The sequence below is a fragment of the Sorex fumeus genome, unplaced genomic scaffold (assembly GCF_029834395.1).
Source record: "Sorex fumeus unplaced genomic scaffold, SorFum_2.1 ptg000051l, whole genome shotgun sequence".
Taxonomy (NCBI): Eukaryota; Metazoa; Chordata; class Mammalia; order Eulipotyphla; family Soricidae; genus Sorex; species Sorex fumeus.
In genome coordinates, this window is record NW_026606108.1 from 11,649,236 (window position 1) to 11,676,254 (window position 27,019).

The window sequence follows — 27,019 nt, forward strand, 5'->3', positions numbered from 1 at the left end:
AACACAGTAACAACAAGTCTCACAATGGAGATGTTACTGGGCCCGCTCGTGCAGATCGATGAACAACGGGAGGACAGTGACAGTGAGAGTGAGGGGGGGCCCACAACAGGCAAAATGCTTAGGAATCACTCCTGGTGGTGCACAGGAAGCCCTATGGAATAGGGGACCAGGGCAGGCATTCCACTTGCTGTACTCTCTCTCAAGCCCCAACCATTATTAATTTTTTTTACTTTTTTTTTAATTGAATCACTGTGAGATAGCCCATTATAAAGCTGTTCGTGATTGGATTTCGGTCATACAGTGTTCCAACACCCATCCCTCCACCAGTATCTCTAGTTTCCGCGCCCCTCCCCACACCCCCAGCCTGCCTCTGTCTCTGTGTCTGTCTGTCTGTCTGTCTCTCTCTCTCTCTCTCTCTCTCCCCCTCCCCACCCTTCAACCTTTTGGGTATTGTGGTTTGCAATACAGATACAAAAGGTTATCATGTATATCCCTACACCTATTTTCAACACTCAGTTCTTGTCCAGCGTGATCATTTACAACTATTACCATCATACTGGTCCCTTCTCTATCTTACCTACCCTCTGTCCCCCACACACATGTGGTCGATTCCAACCACTGACCAGTCCTTCTAGCCCCTGTTTTTCTTGTGTATTAGTTTCATACTACTTTTTTTTATATCCCCAAAATGAAAGCAGTCATTCTATATCTGTGCCTCTCCTTCTGACTCATTTCACTCAGCATGATACTCTCCAAAAGGGCATCATTTTGAATGGTGCTCAGGGGACCATACAGTGCTGGGGATCAAACCCAGGGTTCCAGCAGGTTAGAGGCAAAGCATGTATTCCAGTCCTTTGAGCTATCTTTCCAGACCCTCATTCTTGAACTTTTTAAACAAGACTGGAGGAAAGGCTGAGAGATGATACAGAGCTCAATCCAACAAGGGTTTGGTCCCTGGCATCCCATAGGTTCCCTGGAGCCCACCAGGAGTGATCCCTGTGGGCAGAGCCAGGAGTCAGCCCTGAGTACTACTGGGTGTGGCCCAAAAACCAATAAATTAAAAACAAACCAACCAAGACAGGAGGCTGAGAAAATCCAAGCGACTTGTCCAAGGTCACATGGCGTGTCAAACAACAGGCTCCTCAGACCTGGCAGTCAGGTTAGTCTGAGTCAAAAGTCCTGCCCCGGGTCACTGCTCAGTACCCAGGCCCGCCCCTGTCCTCAGGGTCACTGTGGGTGGGACACGCCACACACAAATCCCAAGCCCCAAGAACTACCTCTCTCTGCCACCTGCCCGAGTTCGACAACCTGCGAGTTTGCTGTCAGCGGGTACACATGTGGGCTTTGCCCGTGGCACTGAGCATACACAAGGCCTGGCATGACCTCTGCACAGCCTGACCACACACGCTTCCTCGCTCCGTCCAGGGCTCCCAACTCGTGCACATGGGCGTGCCATTTTACAGGGCCCCAGACCCTTCCTGTCTGGCCCCCAAATCTCACAAGCATCAACTGGGCGAAGGCAGCTAATGGTGCTTGGCAGCAGGAAGGTGAGGAAGAAAAGTCCTGGGTTCAAATTCCAACTCTGCCACGAATATACCAAGGTGAGCAGTTAGCTCAGAGCCTCTGAACCCCAACAGCCAGTGGGGTGGGGTGGTGGGGGTGTAGGTCTGTGGGACCAGCCCTCCCCAGGGCAAGCTGTGGGCAGAAAGCTGGTGACTGACTTGCCACGCCAGCAACCCTCTCCTCTCCTGCTCCATGGGGGCTGCTTCTGGGAGGCTGCTCTGGGCAGGAGGCCAAAAGGCTCATCTCCAGCCCACCACCCGGCTGTGCTCACAGCTTACCCCTGGCTGCACTGGAGATCAAAGAGTTGGCCAGATACAAGGCAAGTGTCTTACCTGCTGTACCATCTCCCTAGCGCCTACATTTTTGTTATGTATGAAAATGACAGAGCAGAAGCAGTCACTTACGAACCAGAGAAACGGTGTCTAGATCACATCAATGAACCCATTCAAAGCCGGGGCACAGCCGGAAGATGAAGCACCCACTTGTGGCAATCCCTGATGCTACAAAGATCACTTCCTAATTAACTTAGTGCACAATCATCTCTGCTTTAAAAGTGGGAGAAGGGGCTGGAGCGATAGCACAGCAGGTAAGGCGTTTGCCTTGCATGCGGCTGACCCAGGTTCAATTCCCAGCACCCCATATGGTCCCCCGAGCACTGCCGGGAGTAATTCCTGAATGCAGAGCCAGGAGTAACCGCTGTGCATCTCCGGGTGTAATCCAAAACAAACAAACAAACATAGAAGTGGGGGAAACACCCCCAAAACTATGATTAGTTGCTCTTTTTTGAATTTATATTTTAAAAGACAGGCTCTGATCCTACAGAAGAAACGCAAGAGGCCATGGTGACTGGGAGGAAGGAGCAAGTCACTGGGCCCATCAGGAAATAGTTTCCCCAATATGCCCCTGCCCCTCGGGGCCCTTGGGTGGCCCTCTCAGTTTGCCCCCCAATATGCAGAGTCTGAGTCGAATTTTTTTGTAAAGAAAAAAAAAACCTGAACAAACACGAGGATGTAGAGTTGACTGGATGGGTGCGCAGCTGAATAAATGAATTCTTCTTTCAGACAGGGCAAAGGCTGGACATGCTCCCACACAGCAAGTCCAGCCCAGCCCCAGCGGAGCCCGGTCCCCACGCACACGCACGGCCATCCGTCACGCATGCAGATGCCACCCACAGATAGAGCTGAGCAGGAGGGGACATAAGCGTGGCCGGAGGGTGGGGGGGGGGGGTGGAGAACAAGTTTCCCCCACCCAGGAGAGGCTACCCCAGGCAGAAACTGGTCCCCAGCTGCCCACCTGTGCCTTTGTCTGGATCACAAACACCCAGACACAGGCCTCCCTCACAGGTCAGCAGCATCTGCAGGATTCCAAGGTGTCCCCGTTCATTCTGAGTCACTGAGACGCCATAACCACGGGCTGCCTCTGACTGAGCCTGACCACTCAGCCTCGCCCCTGGCACTAGCCTGCCTGGTTCTTCTGCAGCCTGACCCTGCCCCGGGCCCTGCGATTCCAATTCTGAGACGCTCCCTCTTATTAAGCCACCCAATTAGCCCCACTGACCTCGACTCTTTGCAGCTCTCCTGAGCAGCCGGGCGTTAAATCACAGATCGGAGAGTGGAAATTGACTTTGTGTCGACGGCGGCCGTGGACTTGACACCGTCAGATGGAGAGCCAGGTGGAGCCCTCCTGGGTCAGGATAGCCAGCCAGAGCCGTGCTGCTCTCGGGAAGCCTCGGGTCTGCACTGTCCAAGCACCCCGTGGCACCCCCTTATCTCAGAGACACACGGAGCGCCAGGGGGGCCTACCCGCTGCACATGGGGTTGGCTGGGCAAGACCCCCTGGGCGAGACCCCCCCAGGTGAGCCTGCTCTCATGGGTGACAACACATCAGCTGCTCTGAAAAGATGCTCGGGGCCCTGCTGTCCTCACACACAGCCCTGGATCCCAGGTAGCTGGTGTCTCCTGGGAAGGATGGCGCTGCTGTTCAAGACCTCCACCATAACTGTCATAAACCCTGACAAAAATATCACCTCGCCAATGCCACTCTACACGTCAGCTCAGAGGGGTTCCGGAACCAACTACGCTTTCTTTTCTTTCTTTCCGTTTTTGTTTTTTTTTTTTAATTGAGTCACTGTGAGATAGACCCTTACGTGACTGTTTATGATTAGGCTTCAGTGTTCCAACACCCATCCCTCCACCAGTGTACATTTCCCAGCACCAGTGTCCCCAATTTTCCTGCCATCACGCCCACCTCACTCTGCCTCTCCCTCTCTCCCTCCCCCTCCTCTCCTCTCCTCTCCTCTCCTCTCCTCTCCTCTCCTCTCCTCTCCTCCCCTCCCCTCCCCTCCCTTCCCCTCCCTTCCCCTCCCCTCCCCTCCCCGGTGCCCCCTTCTCCCTGCTGTCTTCCAGAGCCCAGCACTGAGGCTGGTTCCTAGGAAACTGGTTTAAGACATGGGGTACATGAGAGGGAACGGGTACTGACCAAATAATGAACAGCCAGGAAGAATGACCCTCCTACACTCAGGCCCAGTCCTGGAGGGGCATCAAACAAGGCACCGTACATCACCAGCTGTAGATCTTCGCTACCAAGGCACCAGGTGAGAGACTCGGGCTGAGTCTAATTCCCGGGAGCCAGGGAGAAAATTCAGTGAAAGCCATCTGGGCAACAGGGTCAGGGCTGGCCCCAAGCTTCCAGACAGACTCTAGCAGAACCCATGTGATGCCTGACAGCAGCCCCGCAATGCAGCCCCGTCTAGGCCCCCCAGCAAGTAAAGTGGGAGGGGGCACCCGAGGGAGGCCAGGGACCCTGCAAGATTCCCAACATCTGCACCTGAGCTGCCCCACGGCAACACTCCAGGATGGCTTGAGGGCCTATTTTTGCATCAAGTGTCCCCTTGCTTGTCTTCAGGCCTGTGGTACAGGAACTGCTCTGCCATGACAAGCCGAGGGAACCTCCCTCCACAGCCAGGCCAGGATGCCTCCCCCACCCCAATCCCAGTAAGGACCACACTGTCTGGGGGCACAGGGAAGGTGAAGCAGAGACCAGGCCTGTCGTGAACCAGGGGGCCACGCTGGGATTCCCCTGGAGACAACTATGGCTCTGAAGCGTTCAGCTCTCGGGGCTCAGTCACACAGCCGTCACGAGATTTGCTATGGGGCGTTTGCTATGAATCACATCACCCATGGCTCTGGCCATACTGGAGGGCCCATTCCCTTCGAAGCAGCCTCGGGCTGGGCCTGAGGCAGAAACCCATTTGTCTTCTTGATTTTTGTGCCATACAAACCCACACACACCCCGCTGTGCTCAGGGCTTCTTCCCGGCACTGTGCTCAGGATCACTCCTGGCGGGGCTCAGGGGTACCAGGGATTGAAACCAAGTCAGCCACATGCTAGGCAAGCATCTTACCCATTGTACTATTGCTCAAGCCCCCTCTACTTAAAAAAAAAAAGCCCACCTCTTAAAAACAGCCCACTTATTTAACCAGTTGACTAGACTCAAAAAAGTTTCAGGAATCCAAAATATCAGTACTTATCTGAAACCAAATAAACAGAATACAACATGACATTACAGCTTCCCACAGTCTATGAAACAACTTTACCCTGACCATCTCAGGGTGCCAACACCCTCGCCACGTGTATAGGCGGGGAAAGTGACTCTGCCCCTTAGTCAGGGCCCAATGGTCAGGACTCAAGGACTGGCATCAGGCACACACTCCCAAGACCGGAGGCTCTCTCCTCCCACCTGGGGTTCCAGAGTAGAAGGCAGGGTCCAAGAAAGTGAGGGATCATGAGGACACGAGTGGAAAGCAAGGACACCCACCCCCATCATCAAACCTCGGAAGAGGCACTAGATCGAAACCACAGATCAGAAATATCTGATCCTGGGGCTGGAGCGACAGCACAGCGGGGAGGGCATTTGCCTTGCACGCGGCCAACCCAGGTTCGATTCCCAGCATCCCATATGGTCCCCTGAGCACCACCAGGAGTAATTCCTGAGTGCAGAGCCAGGAGTAACCTCTGTGCATCGCCGGGTGTGACACCCCCTCAAAAAAATGTCTAATCCCTGCCGTGTCAGGGAAAGCCTGGACAAACACATCTCTCTCATTCACTCAGTGAGTGTGAAGCTAACAAGCTCATCCTATTTGAGCGTGCCCCACCCTACCTCTGACAGGGCATCCCTGGGTGTGGCATCTACCCCACCACATGCAAAGGCAGTCACAGCAAAGCAGCATCAGCGCCAAGTTAGGAATCACCCAGACACCCAACAGAAGACAGGTTAGGTTGGACAGAACAATCCAATACCAAAGCCCATCCTTATATAACTACGAAATGATCATCGAGACAGACTTTTCTGCTAGAGAACACTCTTAGCTTCCTCTCCTTTGTGTTAACGCAAGGGTAGGAGGGCAGACCTCCAGGGTGCTGATGTGCCCGGCTCCTCTCTAGAACAACATGTTAGAGAACAGTGAGAGGAGCCCAGAACACAAGAGGAGCCTTCCACCTATACCTCTTTCCGTTTTTCAGGCAGGTTCATGTATTTCACTTCAAAACAGAAGCAAAGCACATCTGCTGTCTTTCTCCTCCAGAACGATGCTGTGTGCTGAAACCAGATTCAACATGAGCTTGGTGAGCAGCTGGACGCTTTCCCCCACCTCCCACCCCAATCTCTTCCCCTTGGGTCAGCTCCAGTTGCAGACTGAATCACAAGGTGGGTCAGCTAACACTTCAAACAGCCCAGCTGAGTAATAGGTTCTAAATCAGGAAATCAGGGTCTGAACGCCTTCCCAACCAGCAACCGTGTTTACCTTGCTTTGTACATATTAACAAGTGTATATCTAGACAGATGCGGTACATTGTGTGTGAGAGAAAAGCCAAGCTCTGATGGCAATTAAATCTGGGGGATGATGGTGATCGGTCATGGGAACGATGTGGAGGTAATCAGATTGTCCAGATCTGATTCCACCTGAATTCAAACGGCAGCAGCCACTGCGGTGGGTACACGCCAGGGAACAGCCCTATGTCTATTTACAGTCCTATAACTTGCAATCATCTCTGACAACTGTAAGACCAGCAGTTCCGTAGCAATGCAGGGATTACTCCCACTTAGAAGGAGAGATGCTAAGTGACACCACTTGGTGGCAAACAGACTCCCATGGTAGGCAGGAAGAGTTACATCTCAGTACTCTCCCTCTCAAGGTCATGGGCAGAAATCAGCCTACAAATAACAGCTGGTGGTGAAATCTACCAGATCTACCAGGCTTCACGAGTGAGCATGCGCGCGCGCACACACACACACACGCGCGCGAATATGCATGTACATACACACATGCACACACACATGTGCACACATGCACACACACACCCGCACACAGTCACTCCACTTACATTTCTAGGTATTGTGTTTTTTTCTTCTTTTGGTTTATTTTAGAGGTGACCAGGGGCTAGTTCCAGCATAGTGGGGGGCTGGTCACTCCTAATTCCCAGCATGCTCAGGGAATCTAAACGGCCCAGTCCTCTGAGCTACCTCCCTGGCCTCAAAAACTTTTTTTCTTTTGCCTATTAACATACTCTTAGTTCAATAAATTTAATACCTGTCACTTTTGTAACAAGAAAAAAAATATTTACCCAAACAAGAAAATGAATAATTTCATGTTTCACTGAAAGGCATTTGAACAGACTAACCCACTAAGAAATTACGGTTTCTTAAAAATAAAGAGATTAGACTTTCTCTGAAAAATTAGTTCCTAACCCTGGAACTTTTAAAAAATATTAGTTAAATTCTTTCATGAAAAATAATCTTAACAGTAACTGAAACTGTCTTTTCTAGCTGAACAAATGGTCAAAATGCAATTTAAGACAATAAGTTACTTCTCCCAAACACTTTGAGGGCTAATGATGAATTAAATGTCTGAGTTAGAGCAATATATAATTTTTGTTTTAAATCCCATTGCTTTTAGCTTCCTTTGCTGCCTGACAAAACTGCTTCCGAATTCACTTGTGTGAGGCTCACAGTAGACCCTGCTCTGTGGGCAGCGGGTGCCCTCTTCAAGGTAGGCGCTGGGCAGGTGGCCCGAGGGGGGCCACTAAACCCACTTGGACCTGCCTCCGGGCCCACCTCATCTACCCCTGCAAAATCCTGCAGCCGGCCAAGCCCGAGGGAGTTCGTTGGTTACTCAGTATTGAATTGCCTCCTGGCCACATGGTATGGTGAGTCTGGTCACTCTTTTTCCACTTGCTGTGAGCTTTCTTTAAATAATTGCAGACCTCAAGGTAGAGACTCAGCAGCCTTCCATGGAAGTCCCTGGGAAGTAGATGCCAAGAGTAGCTCTCAGAGTCTCAGGGAACAGCAGCCCAGGGCCTCTGGGTCCTCAGACCCTCCCACCCCTATTACAATACTTGTTGGTGAAAACAGAAGAGCAAAAGGCAATAACAGACTAAAAAAAATACACATATTTTTAAGATGCATAAGAGTCAGTGAAAAAAAAAAAAGGAAGAAAGTGAGATATGATCTATCCACCGTAGAGGATTCTGAATAACTTGTTCCATTTAAAAAAAAAATCTGGCCTTCAGTTCCTGCTTTTCACCCAATCTTTCCACCCCCATGAGTGACTTATCCAAATGTTCTGTGATTCACTGGGGGAGGGTGGAAATCAGGGATTCTCTTGCCTGGAGTTTCCTCCCCCGCCTTCTCCTCCTTCGGAACCCACTCACTTAAGGTGCCTGATCCCGTGACAATTTTCCTCCAACTTGCAGTTCAAAAAGAAGTCAGCACCTGTCACCAGGAAAGGAGACACAAGTGAGGCGATAGGAGCCCGGGACAGGCGGTGTCCTCTGAGATGAAAGTTTCCTACTCCCTTTAGTCGCCGGGAACTAAGCTCCCTCCTTACCCAGTACCTGGCGGTTCTGCCTTAAGCAGAACTTACAAAATCAAGCCAGCCCCCACGAGAGAAAAATATGAGTCAGAGGGAGAGATGGAGAAACTTAGGTTTGGAGAGGGGGCCAGACCTGCCATGGTCACCCAGCAAAGCGCTACCAGACCCTCTTCCTGACTGTCCCCAAGCGAGGACAGCTCTGCTTACTACCCATCCTCAGCAAGACTCTTCCCTAAAACCAACTTCAAGAGGGCTCAACGGAAGTTACAGTTTTCTGGGGTGGGGGTGGGGGATTGCAAGTGTTGCAAAATCCCACAGAAGAATAATGTTGCAACTCCGAAAAGATTGGGGATCATTGCTCCAAGGAGAATCAAGATAATCCTGAGAACTCAGTCTAGACAAGACACAGACAGGAATGGCTTGAGGGACCCATTTCAAAAACCAGTCTCCTTCACCCACCAGGCGGATTTCAGCAGGACTGAGGGGGGGGGGGGGCGACGCCAGGAAAATGGGGGGGGGGGGGGCACCGCGAAGTCCCTGGGTCTCAGATTCTTCCTCTGCAAAATGGAAATGAAAGGCCTTAATCCTTCTAAGGACATGCACTCTGGGTGTGAAAATGGCCCATGTGCTTCACGGGTACATGCCAACAGAGGGAACAGAGTGGTAATAGGAGTAATTATTATTATTATGGCTGTCATCATCATTAGCATCATTAACTTTATTGAGGGCTGACTCGGCACTGCCAACTTTCTCCTGTCATTCAGGGACCTGGGAAGTGGGGGTATCCCCCACTTCTGCCAGGATAGGCCATTCAAACAGAGCACAGGTGAGAAAGCACAGCCTTCCGCATTCACTCTACAGGGCAGCAGAATCAGTGTCGAGTGTCGAGGCCGAGTCTGTTCTGCGGTGAGGTCAGGAAAAACCTAGTTACTTTCCAAGTCCATCACCTGTCCCACGCCCCTACACACACACACACACACACACACACACACACACACACACCAGTCGCTTGTGACCTGGAGCTGAAAATCTCGATGCTATTTCCTACTGGTGATTTTTTTCTTGTTTTGTTTGGGGCTCAACCCTCTTGGAGGGTTTGGGGCTCTGCCCCTCTCGGAGAGCCCAGCAAGCTACTGAGAGTATCTCACCCGCACAGCAAAGCCTGGCAAGCTACCCATGACGTATTCAATATGCCAAACACAGTAACAACAATCTCACGATGGAGATGTTACTGGGCCCACTTGAGCATATCAATGAACAACGAGAGGACAGTGCTACAGGACAGTGCTTGTTTGGGGCTCACATTTGGCTGTGCTCAGGGCTTACTGGTGCTTAGGGATCACTCCTGGCAGGCTCAGAGGACCATAGGGAGTGCCGGGGATCACACCCAGGTCTGCTGCATGCAAGGCAAGTCTCCTGTCCACAGTGCTATCACTCTGGCCCCTCCTGGAGACTACTGCGACATTCCTTACCACTTTTTTTTTTGCTACTTTTGGGGTCACACCAACAATGCTCAGGGGTTACTCCTGGCTCTGCACTCAGGAATTACTCCTGGCGGTGCTTGGGGGACCATATGGAATGCTGGGGATTGAACCCAGATCAGCCGCGTGCAAAGTAAATGCCTTACCTGCTGTACTAACGCTCCCGCCCCAGTCCTGACTGTTCTTCACCCAACATCTGCCCTGGGCACCTCCAAGGCCAGCTGGGGGTGGGGGGGGGGGGTCTGTTCTTGCCAGGACAGGAGTGGTCTACACTGCCAGCCAGTGGTCACCACCTGGCTCAGAGAGGAGTGATGGTTCTGTAGCACTTGACCCCCACCCATCACTACACTGTCAGGCCACCAACTGTCTTGAACCCTGATGAGAACAACACAGACACTGCCTCTTCCCGCCTTTCCAACCCCTCTCCCCCTTTCCAGGGCCCTCAGCTGCTAAGTGACAGCATCAGGAAGCAGCCCCTGCCCCAGGGCCCTAGCCTCACCCATCTACCCTGCCAGCTGCTTGCCCCAAGATCCCAGGACCAGGGAAAGGGCTGGTGTACACATTCTGCACGCAGGAGAGCTGGATTCCATCCCTGGCCTCTGTGTGCCTGAGCACTACCAGTTGTTACCCCGCCCACCCCCCAGCGATAGCACAGCGGTAGGGCGTTCGCCTTACAAGCGGCCAACATGGCCGACCCAAGTTCGATTCCTCTGCCCCTCTCAGAGAGCCCGGCAAGCTAACGAGAGTATCTCGCCCGCACGGCAGAGCCTGGCAAGCTCCCCGTGACGTATTCGATATGCCAAACACTGTAACAAGTCTCATGACAGAGACGTTACTGGGCCCGCTTGAGCAAATTGATGAACAACGGGAGGACCGTGACCCCCCAAAAAAGCCAAAGACTAAACCCAAGACATTAGGCTAGTTTATATCCCCTGGTTGTTCCCATGAAGGAGGCCTATCTAAATCTGCCTGGATTCGAAACCCCTCAGCCTCCTTCTGCTTCTCACAGCCTCCTCTCCCTGGGATGGAGTCAGTCATCTCGAACTAGTCTGGCTCTGGGGAGAGGGTGTCACATACCATTACTGGGGGATGGGTGGGGTGCAGAGAGATAGTAGAGGAGGCAGCGTGCTTGCCTTGCACTGGCCAACTTGGGTTCAAGTCTACAGCATTCCCATATGATGCCCCAAGTCCTGAACACAGAGCTAGGCGGAGTCAGCCCTGAACAAAACAAACCAAAAAAAAAAAAAAAACAAACAAACCCCACCACTGGCCTCTAGGTGCACTGTTGTGTGACTGGGGTATAGACACCAAACAAGGCTTCTAGCAGAGGGAAGTTGCCACATTCCTGCTGGGGGCTGGTCCACAAAGTCCCGGCCAGGCAGCCACTCCTTGGCCAGTAGGACAAAGTGCAAGGGCTTGGAGGCCTCGCACTGCTGAGCAGGAACCTGGCGGCTCCACCTGCAGTGCCAGGTGGGGCGGTTCCAAGCCTGGAGAAAGTGATGAGGTCGGGGCACTGGGGCAGGCCCTGCTCACACCTGCCCGCTGGGGCCCTGGGGCTCCCTGCGCTCTGTCATCAGAGGAACTCTCTCTCCCCACCTCCCTCACCTGGAGAATGGGCCGGTGGAAGTATTCAGTGCCTGCGGCTGTTGGGAGCGTTAAGGGAGCTCAGCACAGAGGCCCGGCAGATTACGGGCTCATCCATTCATGCATTCAAGAGACGTTCTGCAAATGCCACACCTGTGTGTGGCCAGGTGCTTGGGGAGACATGGGAATGAGAGAAGCCACATGCGGTCTGTAAGGTGCTTCCTGTCCCCACAGGGGGCAACAGGAGAATCAGAGAGGAGCTGAGGAGTGGACATGCACGTAATGCTGGTCATTCCTGAAAGAAAACAGGTACTGGACAGAAGGGCCAGGGCCGGAGCACTTCCAGCTGGGAGAACGATGAGCTGGAGCACGGCAGGCAGGAAGATGATGCACTGCGTGGCATTAGTGAGGTCGAGTCCTGTTAGTTGCCCCGTGGCCCAGGCCATCACCAGCACTCTCTGACCCAGAGGGGCTACGTTCCTCCAGGCTCCTCCTTCCCCTCCTTCCAGCCCCCCACCTCCACCCCCTTGACATAATCACGCACCTTTCCCGACCTCCTGATATGCCCAGCAAACAGGAGTGTGACTGAGAGTCACCGGGATGGAGCTCGGGATGAAAAGGCAGCGCTAAGACATCCGGTGCTGCAGAACCCCACCTGATCATTCCCATCTGTCAAATGGAATCGAGTAATCCTCGCCTCCTGCCTCCGCACACAGGGCTGAGGTGATGGGAGGGAGTGGCCCAGGCAGCCTCTCAATCCCAGCGGGGGGTGAGACAGGCAGGAAGGACCGTGAGGGGCAGGGCAAACCACAGAGCTAAGGCCAGACTTTCTCCAAGTACAATCTACCCACCAGGACCAAAGCAGGCTGCCACGAGAGAGGACTCTGTTTCGACTATGCAGAGCGATGAGACTGTCACTTCACCCTGGTATCATTCTATCCCCTACACAGAACTGCTGACAATATTACCAGAGCAGAGCGGCAACTGGGGGGAAGAGAGAGGGCCCTTTAAGAACACAGATGCTCAAAGCTGGGGAGAAGGCTTGGTGGGGGGTGGGGGTCTGCGGCACACAGCTTTCCCTGACAGAGCCCAGGTTTCCATCTCCAGCACCACCTGTCCTTCAAGCACTGCCGGTTAACCTTCCAATTAAGTGATTTCAAACATTCTAATAAAAATATGGACACTGAAGGGCTTGCTGGCCAAGGTCCTCCTTTCTCATGAGGCTAGGCTGGCCACAGAATGCACTGTCTTTTAACTACACGGTTGATTCCCGCGTCCAATTGTGGCTGAGCGTCCCTTCCTAGTCCAACCAACCCAAGAAGGCAGCACCACTGTCACTCCACTGGGAACTGGCCAACCAGAGCACAGAGACGCTGTCTGACTCCTTGGGTCACACAGCATGAGGCAGCTGCGATCAGAACCAGAGGACTGGGTCCTAGAGGCCACGCACTCTCAACTAAACTGCATAGTTTCCTGAGACTAATCAGCATTGGTGACTCTCTTTCTAGAGCCTGGGGCCTCGAAAGGTGATACTGTCAGTTGAGAGTGAGGACCGACACTAGCTCACCTTAGGAAACTGGGAACCTTCCAACTGGACAGCTGAACGAGCTGACCTCCTCATTCCTTGAACATAATGGAGGAGCACTCTGTGCTTGCCATAAGCAAAGCTTATCGATAATGTTCAAACTTTCCAAATAGACTTCCTAATGTAGACAGTAATCGGAAAGTGTGTTCTCACTCCTCCTGGCTTCCGACAAGATCACCAAACAGAATGTGCTCTTCCATGGGGGCCCCCACCCGTGCCTGTGGCCCTCAGCCTTGTCCCTGCAGACAGTGAGGAAGTCAGGAAGGGGCTTCTGGTCGGGCTCGGTCCCTGCCGCCCACTCGCAGGCACAGACCGACACACACACACACACACACACACACACACACACACACACACACACATTCACCCCTCCAGAGCTGACCTGCTGCTTCTGATCACAAGAGGCCTGGACTGCCAAACTTGTGTTTCAAGTAAGAGTAAATAAATCCCAAGGAGGAAGGTGGGGTGGGGTGTGAGGGATGAAGGAGAAGAATGTGTGTCTCTTGTGCAACACTCAGTCTTGGGGAGATTCCAAGCAAAGACACTTGCACGGAGGCAGAGTCGTTGGGCTGAGCCTGTGACCCCTGGTCCCCTCTTCCCCTTTTCCTTTCCCTTCCCTTATTGCTTAGCGGGGGGGAAAAGTACTGGGTCACGCCAGCAGTACTTGGGAACCATACACGACTGTGCTGGGGGACTCTACTGGTGTGCTCGGGGACCATGCGATGCCAGGGACTGAGCCATGAGGGGCAAGCACTAGCTTGAGCTTGCCAGACCCCGTGCCCCTTTCTGAACCCACCTTTTTCCGGCCTGACCCTTGCCTCTGGCCTAAGTAGCTGTCCATGAACAGTTACCTCCCTGAAGACACACCCCCCCCCCCCAGCCCCTCCTCAGTGTGCTGGAATATACCACACCTAGGGGTGTGTTCCACTAGGAGCTTCTGGAAGCTTGATTTCTTTGTGTGCAAGGCTTATCTGGGAGACAAGGGCTGGGGGGGGGGGGGGGTCTCCTTTTGTGGAGATTCCTACAATTCCCTCCCCCAAACATCGTCATGTAGCTTCCAGCACAGAGAAGGAGCCAGGTAACTAACTGGTTGGTGAAATTTCTGGAAGATGAAGTGTTTTCACTCATTCAGTCACTCAAGAAATATTTACTGCATTCCAAGAGGGTGCCAGGAACCAAGTTGGGTTTTGTTTATTTGTTTGTTTGTTTGTTTGTTTTCGGTTTTCTTTTAGAGCCATACCCAGCCGTGCTCAGGAGTTGCTCCAAGCCTGGTGCTCAGGGTTCAGTCATAGCAATGCTTGAGGAACCCTATGGTACCGGGGATCAAACCCAGGCTCCTGCAGGCATGCCGTGTCCTCCAGCCCTTTGAGCTTCTCTTCCGGGCGGGTCCATACCTGGAACTATTAAGGCACTGAGGGACTGAGGGTGAACTGGCAAGATGAAGTCCCTCCTTGGGAACTCCAATCCTGCAGAGTTTACAGCACAGTAAATACACAAGGGTTATCACAGGCTGGAGCCAGCCCTGCACTTAACGAGGCTCTGGGGAAGGGGAGAAAAGGGAATAGGTGCTAGCACACGGGGGTCCTGAAAACACAGCCACTCCCTCTTGTACAAATCCTCCTGCACCGCACGTTGGCAGGAAAGGGACTTTACAGAGCCCATTCACACCCGTTCCTTCTCTCCTATGTCCCTCTCATTCTGCTGAACCCCCTGGCTGAGGCCAAGTGCAGATGCCCCCTCTCTGTGGCTCGTTACCCCACTCCAATCCTTGCTGTGCATTCAGCAAGATCAGCCACACCACAGCGGAGCAGGCCAATGCTCTGCAGAACCACAGATCCCGGCCCTTCCCCACCCTGCCCAGGTGTGTAGAGTCAAGTCCCACACTCCTCATCTGCCACTGTCCCAACTTCACCAGGGAGCCAAAGCCCGGTCCAAGATAACGCACCCCAATGTCCGAGCACAGCACTCAGCACAGCCCTGGTGGTCATTACTGTCCTCTGCTCTTGACTGTTCACACTGAAAACAAAACCTTGGCTGCCTCATGACTTTGCCAAGTCCAAACTCCTCACCGGGACATTCAGAAATCTCCCCTTCAGCCCTGGGGGGAGAATCAATCGACTGACATCAATCCATCCAGGTGACAGAGAGAGAGAGAGAGAGAGAGAGAGAGAGAGAGAGAGAGAGAGAGAGAGAGAGAGAGAAGAGAGAGAGAGAGAGAGAGAGAGAGAGAGAGAGAGAGAGAGAGAGAGAGAGAACAGAACATGCCAGCTGTCTGGGGCGGGGGGGGAAAGGGGGGAGGGTGGTGGAATCAAGGGAATGGGAGGCAGGGAGCTTCTGGGAATGGGGTAAAAATTATGGGAGGTGGCACTAGACCAGACCTGGGTCTTGAAAGAAGTGGATGGGGAGGGAAAAGGGACAGACCCCCCCCTCCTCATGTCAATGGCCCTAGTGGCTATAAGGCCGAGGGAAGGAACCACAGCACCACAAATTGCAGAGCTGACCTCAGTCTACTCCATAATAAAATGGGGGTGACTTCCAAGACCAATGTGACGATGCATCTGAGTGATCTGGTGCCAGACCTGGTAGGGCAGGATCTGTTCAGACTCCCATCACCAGCGCTAGGGACAGGCTCTAGCGTGGAGTGGCCGCCCTGCTCACCCCGCTCACCCTGCTCGCACTAGGAGCAATGGAACTGGCAGTGTAGGCGGTGGCCGTCCAGGGTGGCATGGAGGTGGGCAGACGGGCACACGCTGAGGGCCAGGCCCCTGGGGTAGGCTCTGCTGGTCACGCACAGTGAGACTGCAGATGTAGCCCAGGGGTCACTAGTGCCCTGAAGAAGGCTGGGTCATCTTAGGTCCCCTGGGGCCAGGGCAGGGCCTGGTCCCAGTGTCCCGGGTACCAATGCTTCCCTGCTAGGAGGCGGAGAGCAGAAATAAAGGCTCCAGCAGCCACGTTGCCAAGGCTGCTTTGCTTGCCATGGCAACATCAGGGAGCCGCTCCTGGGCTGCTGCAGTGCTCAGGGCTGGTTTCTAAGTCTCCTCGCTCTCCCTCTGCTAAATGACTGTTCTGCCAGGCAAGCACAAGGCGAAAACGTGCCGCAGAGCTGCCGGGGAACATCCATCTCGCCCAGGCAGGGCTGGCAACGCCGAGTGCCCGACAGCAGGGCCTCAGACAGCAGGTTGGTCCCGGGGACAGAGCCAGGCCTGGCCAAGCAGACAGCTCCCGGGGGCCCTGGCCTGCCTCTGCTTGGGTGAGCTCAACATCCAGAACCCGAGGGCTCAGGGCATACCACGGGCTCAGGCTCTCCCGGCACCCTGAAACCTCACGTGGGTCTCACTGCCCTTGTTCATCAGAGCAGCTCCCATTTCCTGAGCCCTCACGGTATGTCAAGCAGCGTTGCCAGCGTTATTTATCCTCCTTGGTGATGCAAGAAGGCCGCGCCACCAGCAGCCTCGATTCTGCCTCTGAGGCCAGCAGGGTTGGTCAGAGAGAGAGAGAGATGAAGACGCTTGCTCAAGGCTGCACGGCAAGGGGCGGGCCTCCAGTACTGACCCACAGCGGAGGCCCTCCACAGCCAGCTCTACCCACAATCTGGTGCGTCCCCTCCCCTCTTCCTGCGGCCTCTCATTCTCTCTGTTTCCTAAAAGTCAGTATTGCAACACCTGCTAAGTCTAGAGGGGATTCCTCTTCGGTCTGTCCCTACAGAAGTGAAAGGGAAACAAAAACCAAAGTTCTCTGAAGGAGGAACCCCGGGGGCCTAAACAGGATGGAGACCAGAGTGCTCAGTGGGACCGCAGGCTCGGCCCAGCAGCTCACCTGTGGGTTAGCCAAGGCACAGACAAATCAGCATTTCTACACGCTGTCTAGGCACCTTCTCAACTAGTCTCCACAAACACCCTTGAGATGATGCCACTGTCACAGCCCCATTTCCTAGGTTGAAAAGACCAAGGCAGGGCCGGGGAGAGGCTCCAAGGCCTACTCAAAATTCAAAATTTGAGTGTAGGAGCCCTGGGTTACATCCATAGCATCCCTTGGTCCCCTAAGAAACCAGGAAAGCACCCCCAGGTGTGGCCCCAAAAAGCAAGATAAAAACCAAGGCACAGGGTTGGAGAGAGACAGGCTTAAGGGGCCTGCCTCGCTCAAAGCAGACCCTGGATTAGTCCTCAGCCACATGGTCCCCTGAGCACCGCTGGGAGTGATCCCTGAGCACAGAATCCGGAGTAAGCCCTGAGCACTGCCATGGGTGGCCCCCAAACAAACAACAACAAAGACACAGGTCCAGCTAAAGAGCTAGTATAGAGGGGAAAGCACTGCCTTGGAGTGCTGGCCCAGGTCCGATCTCCAGCACTGCATATAGTCTCTGAGCCCCACCATGAGTAGAACCAGGAATAACCCCTGAACACTGGCGGGTATGACCCCAAACTGCCTCCAAATTATCTACCTAAGTTAAATATCAACAGCACAAAAGCAAAGAAAAAGAAATGTGGTGCCAAGTCCACAGGCTTGCCCCAGTGGTACCCAATCCTAGCTCTGAAGCCTTCTCGGGTACCTAAACCAATGAGGGGAATTATTTTCTTCTGTACCTAAAAGGCAGTCATTCCAAGTCTTTGAGGATAATGATCCCCAGTGGGGCAGTAACTGCCTTTCCATGGTCCCTTCCACCTGGTCTGGACCAAGGCAGCTAATTTCCAACTTCAGGCACCACCAGGCAGAAGCCTCCAGGAGACAGTCTGCAGAACCTTGTCCAGCCCAGTGGAGTGGCCTCAGACCCAGGCTGCTCAGCCCAGGACACTGTCTCCCTTCTAGGTGCTGAGCCCCTAAGGAGGATATCCAAAGTCACAGGTGCCTGGGGTCGAGGAACAGTGAGAAGACAAAGGAAACGTGTCCTGACTGGCCAGGGGTTGAGGATACACCCCTGGCCCACAGCAAGCACGAAGCCCCAGAAGGAGGCCTGCTCAGAATTCAAAATGTGTGTGTAGGAGCCCTGGGTTACATCCATAGCATCCCTTGGTCTCCTGAGAAACTAGGAAAGCACCCCCAAGTGTGGCTCAAAAAGCAAGATAAAAACCAAGGCACAGGGTTGGAGAGAGACAGGCTAAGGAGGCCTACCAAGGCCAGGCTACTCTGTCTGTACCCCGCACCCACCTCCCCTCCTAGCCTCTGGGTAGCAGATGGGCCTGGGCTTCCCCATCTGGGGGGCCTGTCCTCAGTGCCCCCCTAGGGAAAGCAAGGAAAGATCTAATGTTCTCAGTGCCTCCCCTTCCTCTCTCCCAGGCCAGGCTGGGTGGGAAAGAACTGTTTTGAGTAGATTCACGGTGGTTCTTCTAACCCTGGGCACCTCGTCCCACTTACTGACAGGGCAGAGGGAGCCAACCCCATGGGGGCCGGAGAGACCCATGCCCTCACACTCTGGGGCAAAGCAGCCCCAGAGGAGAAGAGCTGAAGCCAGGTGCTGGGAGCTCACTGGGCCACAGGCCCCTGCCATGCGTCTGACACTGCACAGTGCCATGTGCGAAACACACAGTTCTCTTCAGAGAACCTCTGCTCGTCATCGGCCAGCATAAGAACTCGTCTGCTTCTTGGTTAACCACAATGCTAGTCCAGGACAAGAATATGAAGTCTTTTTTTTTTTAAGCAAGATCATTTCTTACTGAAAGTTATCTAGAAAGATGCTGAGGGGACAGAAAGGGAGAAACAGGAGTTCATGAGAGAACACGGGCTTCTCTCTCGTTCTTCAAAAAATAACACAGGTTATTTCTCCAGAGTGGGAAATAAGCAAGCAAAGCAACACAGAGACAAGAGGGTGAGATACATGTTCAAAGGAGAACCTGGGCTGGAAGAACCAAGCTAAAAATACCATTCCTTCCCCTCTCGGAATTGCCAACACAGTTACAGGATCAAAGCACACCAAATGCCGGTGGAGTAAGTCGCCCTACCACACCGGTGGCTGGGGCCTGGAGATGGCTTAGAAAGCTGTAGAGGAGCCGAGTGGGAGGGGGCGCTGAGGGCAGGTCAGCTGGGCGCACCCTGAGATGGGCATGAGTATGGGGGCATTCCAGGCCATTCCTCGGGACATTCGCAAGTGGGTCCCTTCTCAGGAAGCACAGCAGCGTCTCTCCTGAGGATGTGGCCCACTCAGCTCAGATGGGCACGAGCTGCAGGAGAAACCAACAAAACTCCTCGCCCTCTTCCCAAGTGATTTCCGGAATAACTGTGAAGGAGATGGAATTAGGAGGAACGGTATCTATTACTCGGGGCTTACGATACACCAGGCATCGCATCTGGTGCTTCTGATCCATTTGACCAGCGGATTTTTAGGAACTCTGCAGCAACCTGCTGGGGGATGTGTGGTTGATCTTTGCCTTCACGCAAGAGGAAATGGAAGCGCAAAGCGTTCCATTGCCCCTGCAACCTCAAAAAAGAGGGCTCACAGTCAGCAGGTACTAGAACCAGGCCCTGAGCCTGGGTGGGCTGACAGCAGCGAGGACAGGCTGGCATTCATGGAGTGCTGGGCAGAGGGGAGGGAAGGCATCACCAAAACAGTGGGGGGGGGAGGGGGGAGCCAGTTCAAAGGGCTGAGCACATGCTCTGCACGCTGGAGCCCCAGGTTCCACTCCCAGCACCACAAGGTTCTGAGCACTGACCCCAGAACACCCCCCAAAATAGGAATAAAACAAAAACATCCCTGGGGGCTGGGCCTGGTGCAGTAAGTAAAGAAAATAGGGGGGAAGGAGAGAGAAACAAATAGGAGGGTGAGCTGTGAGGAAGACGATTCATGAGCTAAGTTGAATCAGGGTGAAACAGGATCCAATGAGATTGGTAGACAACTCAGGATAAAGCCAGGGGGCGGGGGGGGGGGGGGGGGGGGGGACTGACACTCCAACGCACCTGAAGGAGAGTCAGTCCAGGCCTTAGCGTAAAAGTGCTGGGGTGGCCAGTGATATGTGAGCCCAGGTCCTGACTCAGTCTGGAAGCCTGGCCAGCCCTAGGGCCCCAACAAGTGGGAGAGGGCAGAGTCCAGTGTGGCAAAGATCTCCTTGGGAGGAACTGCAGAATCCAGGAGAGAGGACCAAGGGCAGGTGCAGGGCAAGAGGCAGGGAGGGATGGAGGGGGCCCTTTTCACTACTGCCTGGGAAAGACAGTAATGACCTTTCCTTTCTCTCTTCCAAATGATTTCTTCCTGGTTTCCTTTCAGAGTCCATTACCAAGAACTGCTCCCCCTACCTCCTTTTTATTTTTAACATAAGAAAAAGAACTCCTGGACAGAAATTAGCTCAATATAGGATTCTGTCCTGCTTGCGTGGTTCAAAGAAAATGCTCCGCGCAAGTTAAAGTTCATATACTTATATATAACATATATGATATATAGAATATATTATAATGTATTGTTATATAATATATTGTTATATAAAGTATAGATTATAATAGAGTAATCTGTAATGTTATATATTATATGTTCTATATTATAATTATATATCCTATTATATAAGGGCTGGAGTGATAGCACAGCAGTAGGGCTAACCCAAGTTCGGTTCCTCTGCCCCTCTCAGAGAGCCTGGCAAGCTACTGAGAGTATCTCGCCTGCACGGCAAAGCCTGGCAAGCTACCCGTGACGTATTCCATATGCCAAACACAGTAACAACAAGTCTCACAATGGAGACGTTACTGGGCCCGCTCGAGCAAATAAATCAATGAACAACGGAAGGACAGCGCTACAGTGTTACATCCTATCATATATAATACATGTAAAATTCCAAGCTAATGCTTGTATGTGTATTCATTCCTTCCCAACCTTTGGTCTTGGATTCTTTCTCAGAATTAGAAAATGAGATCGAGAGCATCAGGACTTCGGAGTTCTGTCTTCTCTCTATCCACATGCCGTCCTTCACACAAGGGGCTGGAAATCAGGAACCCACAACTGACCAGAATTAATCCTGGCTCTTCTGCTTCCGACAGCGCTACAAGAGGCTTTTCTTTACCAGTCAGGGGGTTCTCTTACCTCGTCCATAAAATGGGATGAACAAGAGAGCATTTGCCTCCGTGGAGGCTGGGTAAAACTGGAAGGATGTCAGGCCAGGAGAAGGCACCGCAGAGCACACAGAGTAGCACTCAAGGCTGTCACTGGACATCCAAGTCCCCATTCACCAGGTCATTTCTGACTCCAACCAGAGTTCCTTCTGTCACTCCAGAGAGAAGGAAGAAGCGGCTTACATGCTGGCAGTGGTGGGGGTCCTGGCAGGCCTGCAGGGAGGGGACAGCTCCTCAAAGAAGGGCAAATATGCCCCCCCCAGCTGGGGCCATTGCTTTTCCTGGGTTTCACAGGTATCCCAGCTACCAGCAACACCCAAAAACCCAGCAACCATGGGGCCCAGAATCAGGGAAACATAGCCAGGGACCATGGCCTGTCCAAGTTCAGGCGAGCCTGCTGGCCCTGACTTCACGCAGGGCAAGAGTGGCCCCAGCACCCAGCAAATGCTGCCCTGTGACCTGCATCACAGACGGGGGAACTGGACTTGGGAAAGTTAGTCCTGGCTTCGGCAGCAGCGTTCCAAACCTCTCAAGTGCACACTGGAACTTCCAGTCACTCTCTCCCGTCATCATGTGGCATATGTGGCAGGGTCCCCTTCCTGGAAGTTCAGATTCAGATTTAGAACTCTCAGGGGTCTAGCTGCTGAAAAGGGGCCAAGTTCACACACCTGGTATTTCATCAAAGAGAACCACAATGGCCCATCACCCTCTGAGGCAAAGGCTCAGCCTCACAAGGAATCAAAGAGATGCGTAGTAGAATGTGAATGGCAGAATTTATCGATGAACAGACTGGCAAAATGAAAAAATGCCAAGAGATTTCTGGGTATGGGGAATCAACATTCCTACACAGCGGTGATAAGTGTGTACATTATCACAATCTTTCTAGAAGGCAACCCACAAATGTGTTTACCAAATGCCTGCAAAGTTCCTTTGACAGAGTAATTCCCCTTCTAGGAATTCAAATGAAAAGAGACACATGCGCGAAGATAGTCATTTCAATATGACTTACAATAGCCAATACATCCATCAACAACGTGAATGGCTGATAGTCAAGGATACAGTTGGTTTAACTCTCAATGAAATACTATCAAACCACCCAGGTTTTAAGTAGAACATTTATTGATATGGCAAGAAGGTCAAACAGCATAGTGGTCTGGACGATAAAAAAAAAAAAAGCAAGTTTCAACAACGTGATTCCCAATTACAATGAATAAACAAAGAATGACTTCATTTTTGTAAAGAATAGGAAGAACCCCAAAAGCCTGGAAATATTTATGAAAATGAACAGTAGATGGCTAGTTACCCTTTGGGTAAGATGACAGTTTCCATTCTTTTCTTAATGGAAACCAATCCTTTCTAAGAGTTCTATAATGAAATATTCTTAGACGATAAGGGGTCGAGCTAGACGGCTTACAGAGTTCTTATCAACTCTGACATATGATTGATGTCCCAGGAAACACTAAATCCATATTTAGTGTGGGCCTTGCTGGGTGGCAATGCCCACAGCTGCAGCCCTCTGTACTCTCCACCTCACCCCGCACCCTCCCTTTCTCATGCCCGGCAGTCTCTGTGGCTGAACTCACGTGCCTAGCCAAGAGCTGAGCAAAGGCACTCAGCACCCTGACAGGTGCCACGAGGACACAAAGAGATGAAAGACACAACTAATTCTAGACTCTTACTGGGACACAGGACTCACATACAAAATGCTTGGTTGTGTAACCAACAAAGACAAGCAACGGGGAGAGAGAACAGGATAAGGGGCAGGGGGGAAATGCCTTTAGAAAAGATGGTACAGGCTGGGCGACAGAAAGGGTGCTACAGGCAGACAGCGAACTGTCCTTAGGGATACAGTCCTCTTTCCACCAAACTTGCCCAATCCTTGCTCTGCTGAATTTCTGAACTTTGGCCCAAAAGGGTAAAAGTTAATTCCCCTAAAACAGAAGTCGTCCCCCTATCTCGCCCTGGATTATCCACCAAAGATAACCCAAGTCTTTTGGTTAAATTATAATAAGTTACCTTTTGATTCACTTTCCCCACCCCTTCCAAACTGGGGAGATAGGGGACGGGAGGGGAGGGGCGGTGAGGGGGGCGGAGTGGGGGGGGAGGGGAAGGTGCAGATTCCCAGACAGCTCACATGCAAGAGAGAAGCTCACCCCCACCACCACGGGCAGTCTGGTCTGTTCATCAGTGGGGCAAGACCAGCCCCATTTGACAGATGGAGGAAGAGAGGCTTGGAGGGTCAAAAATGGCTTGCTCCGGGGTCACGCAGCCAGAGAGTGGGGAAGGCGACTCCACTCAGGCCTTCTGACTCCAAGTCCAGTGCTATTTCGAGGTAACACACAGGACCTGGAGTCAGGAGCCCTGGGTGGCTCTGTCACCCGCTGGCTGCGTGGTCCTGTCCAAGCCGCTCGCGCCTCACAGCCTCTATCCCCAAATGTAAAATAAGGCGGCCCGCCGGGCCCGCCCAGGTCCTGTCGGGCTGGACTCGAGACCTTGTAGGGGCGACCGCGAAGCTCCCCCTATCAGTTACAACTTCCCAAGTTGGGCCGGCGAGGATCGGCGGCAGCGCCTCGGGGGTCACGTGGCTGAATAAAAAAAGCAAACGTCCCAGATTAACTTTCACTGCGCTGCTTCTGCTGACACCTGATTACCCAATTTTCTAGTTTCCTTGGGTGAACCCTGCAGGGCGGGCCCGCGGGGCGGCTAAAAGGCAAATGATTAATTATGGGCCAGCCAAAGTACGCGGACGGCGGAGCCCCACGCTGCGCCTGGGGTCCCGGGGCGCAGGCATCCGGCTGGTGGGGGGGGTCCCCTAAACGCAGCTGGGGCTCTTTCGGGTCTCCTTCGGCGGGCGCGGAGGGTGCAGAGCGCACCTTCCCCGGCGCGACACCGCCCGGCCCGCACGACCCCGGCGGCCCCCGGCCCCGGGCGGGTCGCATCGGCTGGGGCCGGGGCCCGGCGCGGCCGCCGGCGCAGACACAGGCGCGGGCGGCGAGCTCCACCGCAGTTTCGTCAGAGGTAAAGGTACGCGCCCGGCGCGCGCGGCGTGTGCACGGGCGGCCCGTGGGCGCACACGCACCCTCCCCGCCCCCACGCGCCCGGGGACGCGCGCTCGCAGCCGCCCGCGCCTTCGCCGTGCTCCGCGGACCCACCCGAGCGCGACGGCCGCCGCCGCGCCGCCCCGCGGCTCCCCCGCAGCCCCGGGGCCTGCTCCCCGCGACAGACAGCCCGCCACGCGCCGCGCCGGGCCCCGCCGCCGGCCCCGAGCGCGCCGGGCGCAGACCGTCTCGGCCGCCGCGTCCCCTCCGAGTCGCGTCTCCGCGCCGGGATCAGCTTGCCAGCCTCTCCCCGCCCACCCGGTCCCATGACAGCTGCTGCCGCCCCGAGACAGGCCGATTATAACAAGCAGCAAAGTTTCCCTCGCTCCCCTCCCACCGCCCACCCCCGGCCGGCCCCCCTCCCTCCCAGTGTTATGCAAAACCAGCCGGCACTCGCACTCCCACTCCAGGTACCGAACCGGCCCCCGCGAGCCGCGCCCGGTTCCGCCCGGCCGCCCCTCTCTGCGCCCCCGGCGTGCGCCCGCCTCCGGGGGGCTCCTTCCCGGCTCCGCCGCACCCCCAGCCTCCCGGCTCCCCGCAGCCGTGAGCCCGCCGCAAAAGCCGAACTCCGGGGCAAAAAACTTTACGCTTGCAACAGGCATGGGGTGGGGGGGGTGGGGGGGAAATACAGGGGCTGCGGCGGGGGGCGCGCACAGCGAGTGCAAGGCAGATGCGGCGGCAGCTGATTCCTGCAGCAACCCCATCCACCCGTCTCCAAGTCACCAGCTTCTCCCCCCTCCTGCCAGCGCCCCCCCCCCCCACCACACACACACACACCCCGGGCACGCCAGAGCACCCTCTCCTGTCACGCGCGTGTCGCCGGCGGGGCTCCCAGGCGCAGCCAGAGCCCGGGACGCCGCCTCGACTTCCCTTCCCCCCGCAACGCCGAGCGCGCACCGGGGCCGCGCGCCGCAGGGGGACCCAGACGCCCCCAGACAGTCGTTCCGCCCCCATCCGGACGCGCTTTTCCTCTGGGGGGGCGCCGCCGGAGGGCGAGACCGGGAAGGTCCACGTGCCCCGCGGACCCCGACTGCCCTTAGTCGGCCAATGGCAGGAAACTCCGCGCTGCGGGCTCGGATGGGAAGCGGCGGGGGGCCGGCAGCAGCACGCGGGGGACCGGAGGCCGGAGCACCGGAGACTCCGGGGACCAGGGCAGGCGCCCGTGCCGGGGCCACAAGTCCACGTGAAAGTACGGCAGCAAGTGCCGGGCGCCTGAGGGCGCGCCTCCGGCACCTACAGCCAGCCGGGGGGTCCCCCCCACACCTTGGCCGGGCCCCACCTCCCCAAGGAAACGCGGTCCCCCCACCCCCGCGCCCCAGCCCTACCGGCGGGGGAACGGACTTCCCGGCGGCCAGGACTGGACCCTCCCCTGCGGCCGGAGCGCCCCCAGCCCTCCGGCACGCATGGGCCGGGGGGAACCTCCAACTCCCCCAGCCCCCGTAGCGGAGCGCAGCGCAGGGCGCCAAGAAGGGGGGGCTCTGCAGCCTGGAACCCGCGATCCATCCCCGCTGCGCCCCGCGCCGCCTCCCGGTCCCTGCGGCGGCGGCGGCCGGCCCCGCCGCCGGGCCCTCCGGGCCGGTACCTGCGTGTCGGCCAGATAGTTGAGGAAGAAGGAGGAGAGCTCGTCGTCCAGCAGCGCGCCGCAGTCGGTCCCCGCCATCTTCCAGCCGCGGCTGCAGCGTGCGGCGGAGTCAGCGCCGAGCCGGCCCGGGAGGGAGCGCGCGCGCGGGCGGGCGGGCGGCGGGGGCGGCGCGAGCGGCCGGCGCGGCCGCGGGGGGCGGAGCTGGCGCGGCTGCCGCAGGGCGGCCGGCTGCGGGCCCGCGGGGGTCGCGCCCGCGCCTCTGCGCCACGGCCGGGGGCGCGATCCTCGCCCGCCGCCCCCCAGGAGAGCGCCCCAGGCCGGCGGACGGGCCCCCGCCGACCGCCCGGTGCCTGCGCAGCAATGCGGGCAGCCCTCCCCGCTCGGCCCCGGCGAATCACGTTGCGTTAGCGCGGGGCGGGTCCTCCGAGACAACCTGCTCGGCGCGGCGGGGGAAACTGAGGCCCGGGGAGCGGACGGCCGCGGGACCTGCCGCGGAGGACCCCAGGGGTGGGAAGAGGACGCCCACGTCTGGCCTCCCCGGGGGCTTAAGCCTCAGGCCCTGACTGCAAGCCCGCGGCGGTGGGGGGAAGTTCCATAGGCCTAGGACTGAGATATCAAGGGAGGCTCCTCGGAGGAGGCGGCATTTTTCTCTTTTCCTGGAAAGATGCGCTGACCCATATTCTGTTAAATTTTACAACCCCCCCTCCCGATTTCCCATTCCCTTATTCTCCGACTCCCTCCCCTTCTTCCAAAAATTAATCATTTCTCTTGACACACATGCCTTTAGAGTCTGGCTCACGCCTGCTCGTCTAGGGCCATAGGCCTCAGTTTCTTAGATGAACCTTCCCACAATGGGCCTCCACACACTCTCGGCATCTCTAAGGGGCACCGCTCCGTATGATACTGACCCAGCCCCGCACAACACCCCTCGCCCCTTCCACTTCCTACACCAGTACCGAAACCTGCAGTGCTCTGCCTTTAAAACTAGGTAAAAGTGGCCTTTATTTTTTTCTTTTTAATGAAAACTCATTTATTTTTGGTTTGGGGGCCACACCCAGCTGTGCTCAGGACTCTCTCCTGGCTCTGTGCGGAGGGATCACTCCTGGAGGGCTCAGGGAACATATGGGGTGCTGGGAGTTGAACCCTCTTGGGTTGGCTGCATGCAAGGCAAGCACCCTACCCACTGTACTATCTCTCTGGCCCCCCATAGTGGCCATTTTGCAGTTACTT

The 27,019-nt window shown here is 55.1% G+C and overlaps 1 protein-coding gene across 1 annotated transcript in view; it reads right to left on the reverse strand.

Annotated features, from left to right (window-relative positions):
• PPARGC1B (PPARG coactivator 1 beta) overlaps positions 1-25,923 on the reverse strand; it is a 105,252-nt gene extending 79,329 nt beyond the window's left edge. The window contains exon 1 of the mRNA XM_056124657.1: positions 25,790-25,923. Within this exon, the coding sequence (XP_055980632.1) occupies positions 25,790-25,867 (78 nt within the window). The 5' untranslated portion in view covers positions 25,868-25,923. The remainder of the gene's footprint in view (positions 1-25,789) is intronic.
• Positions 25,924-27,019: the final 1,096 nt, after the last annotated feature.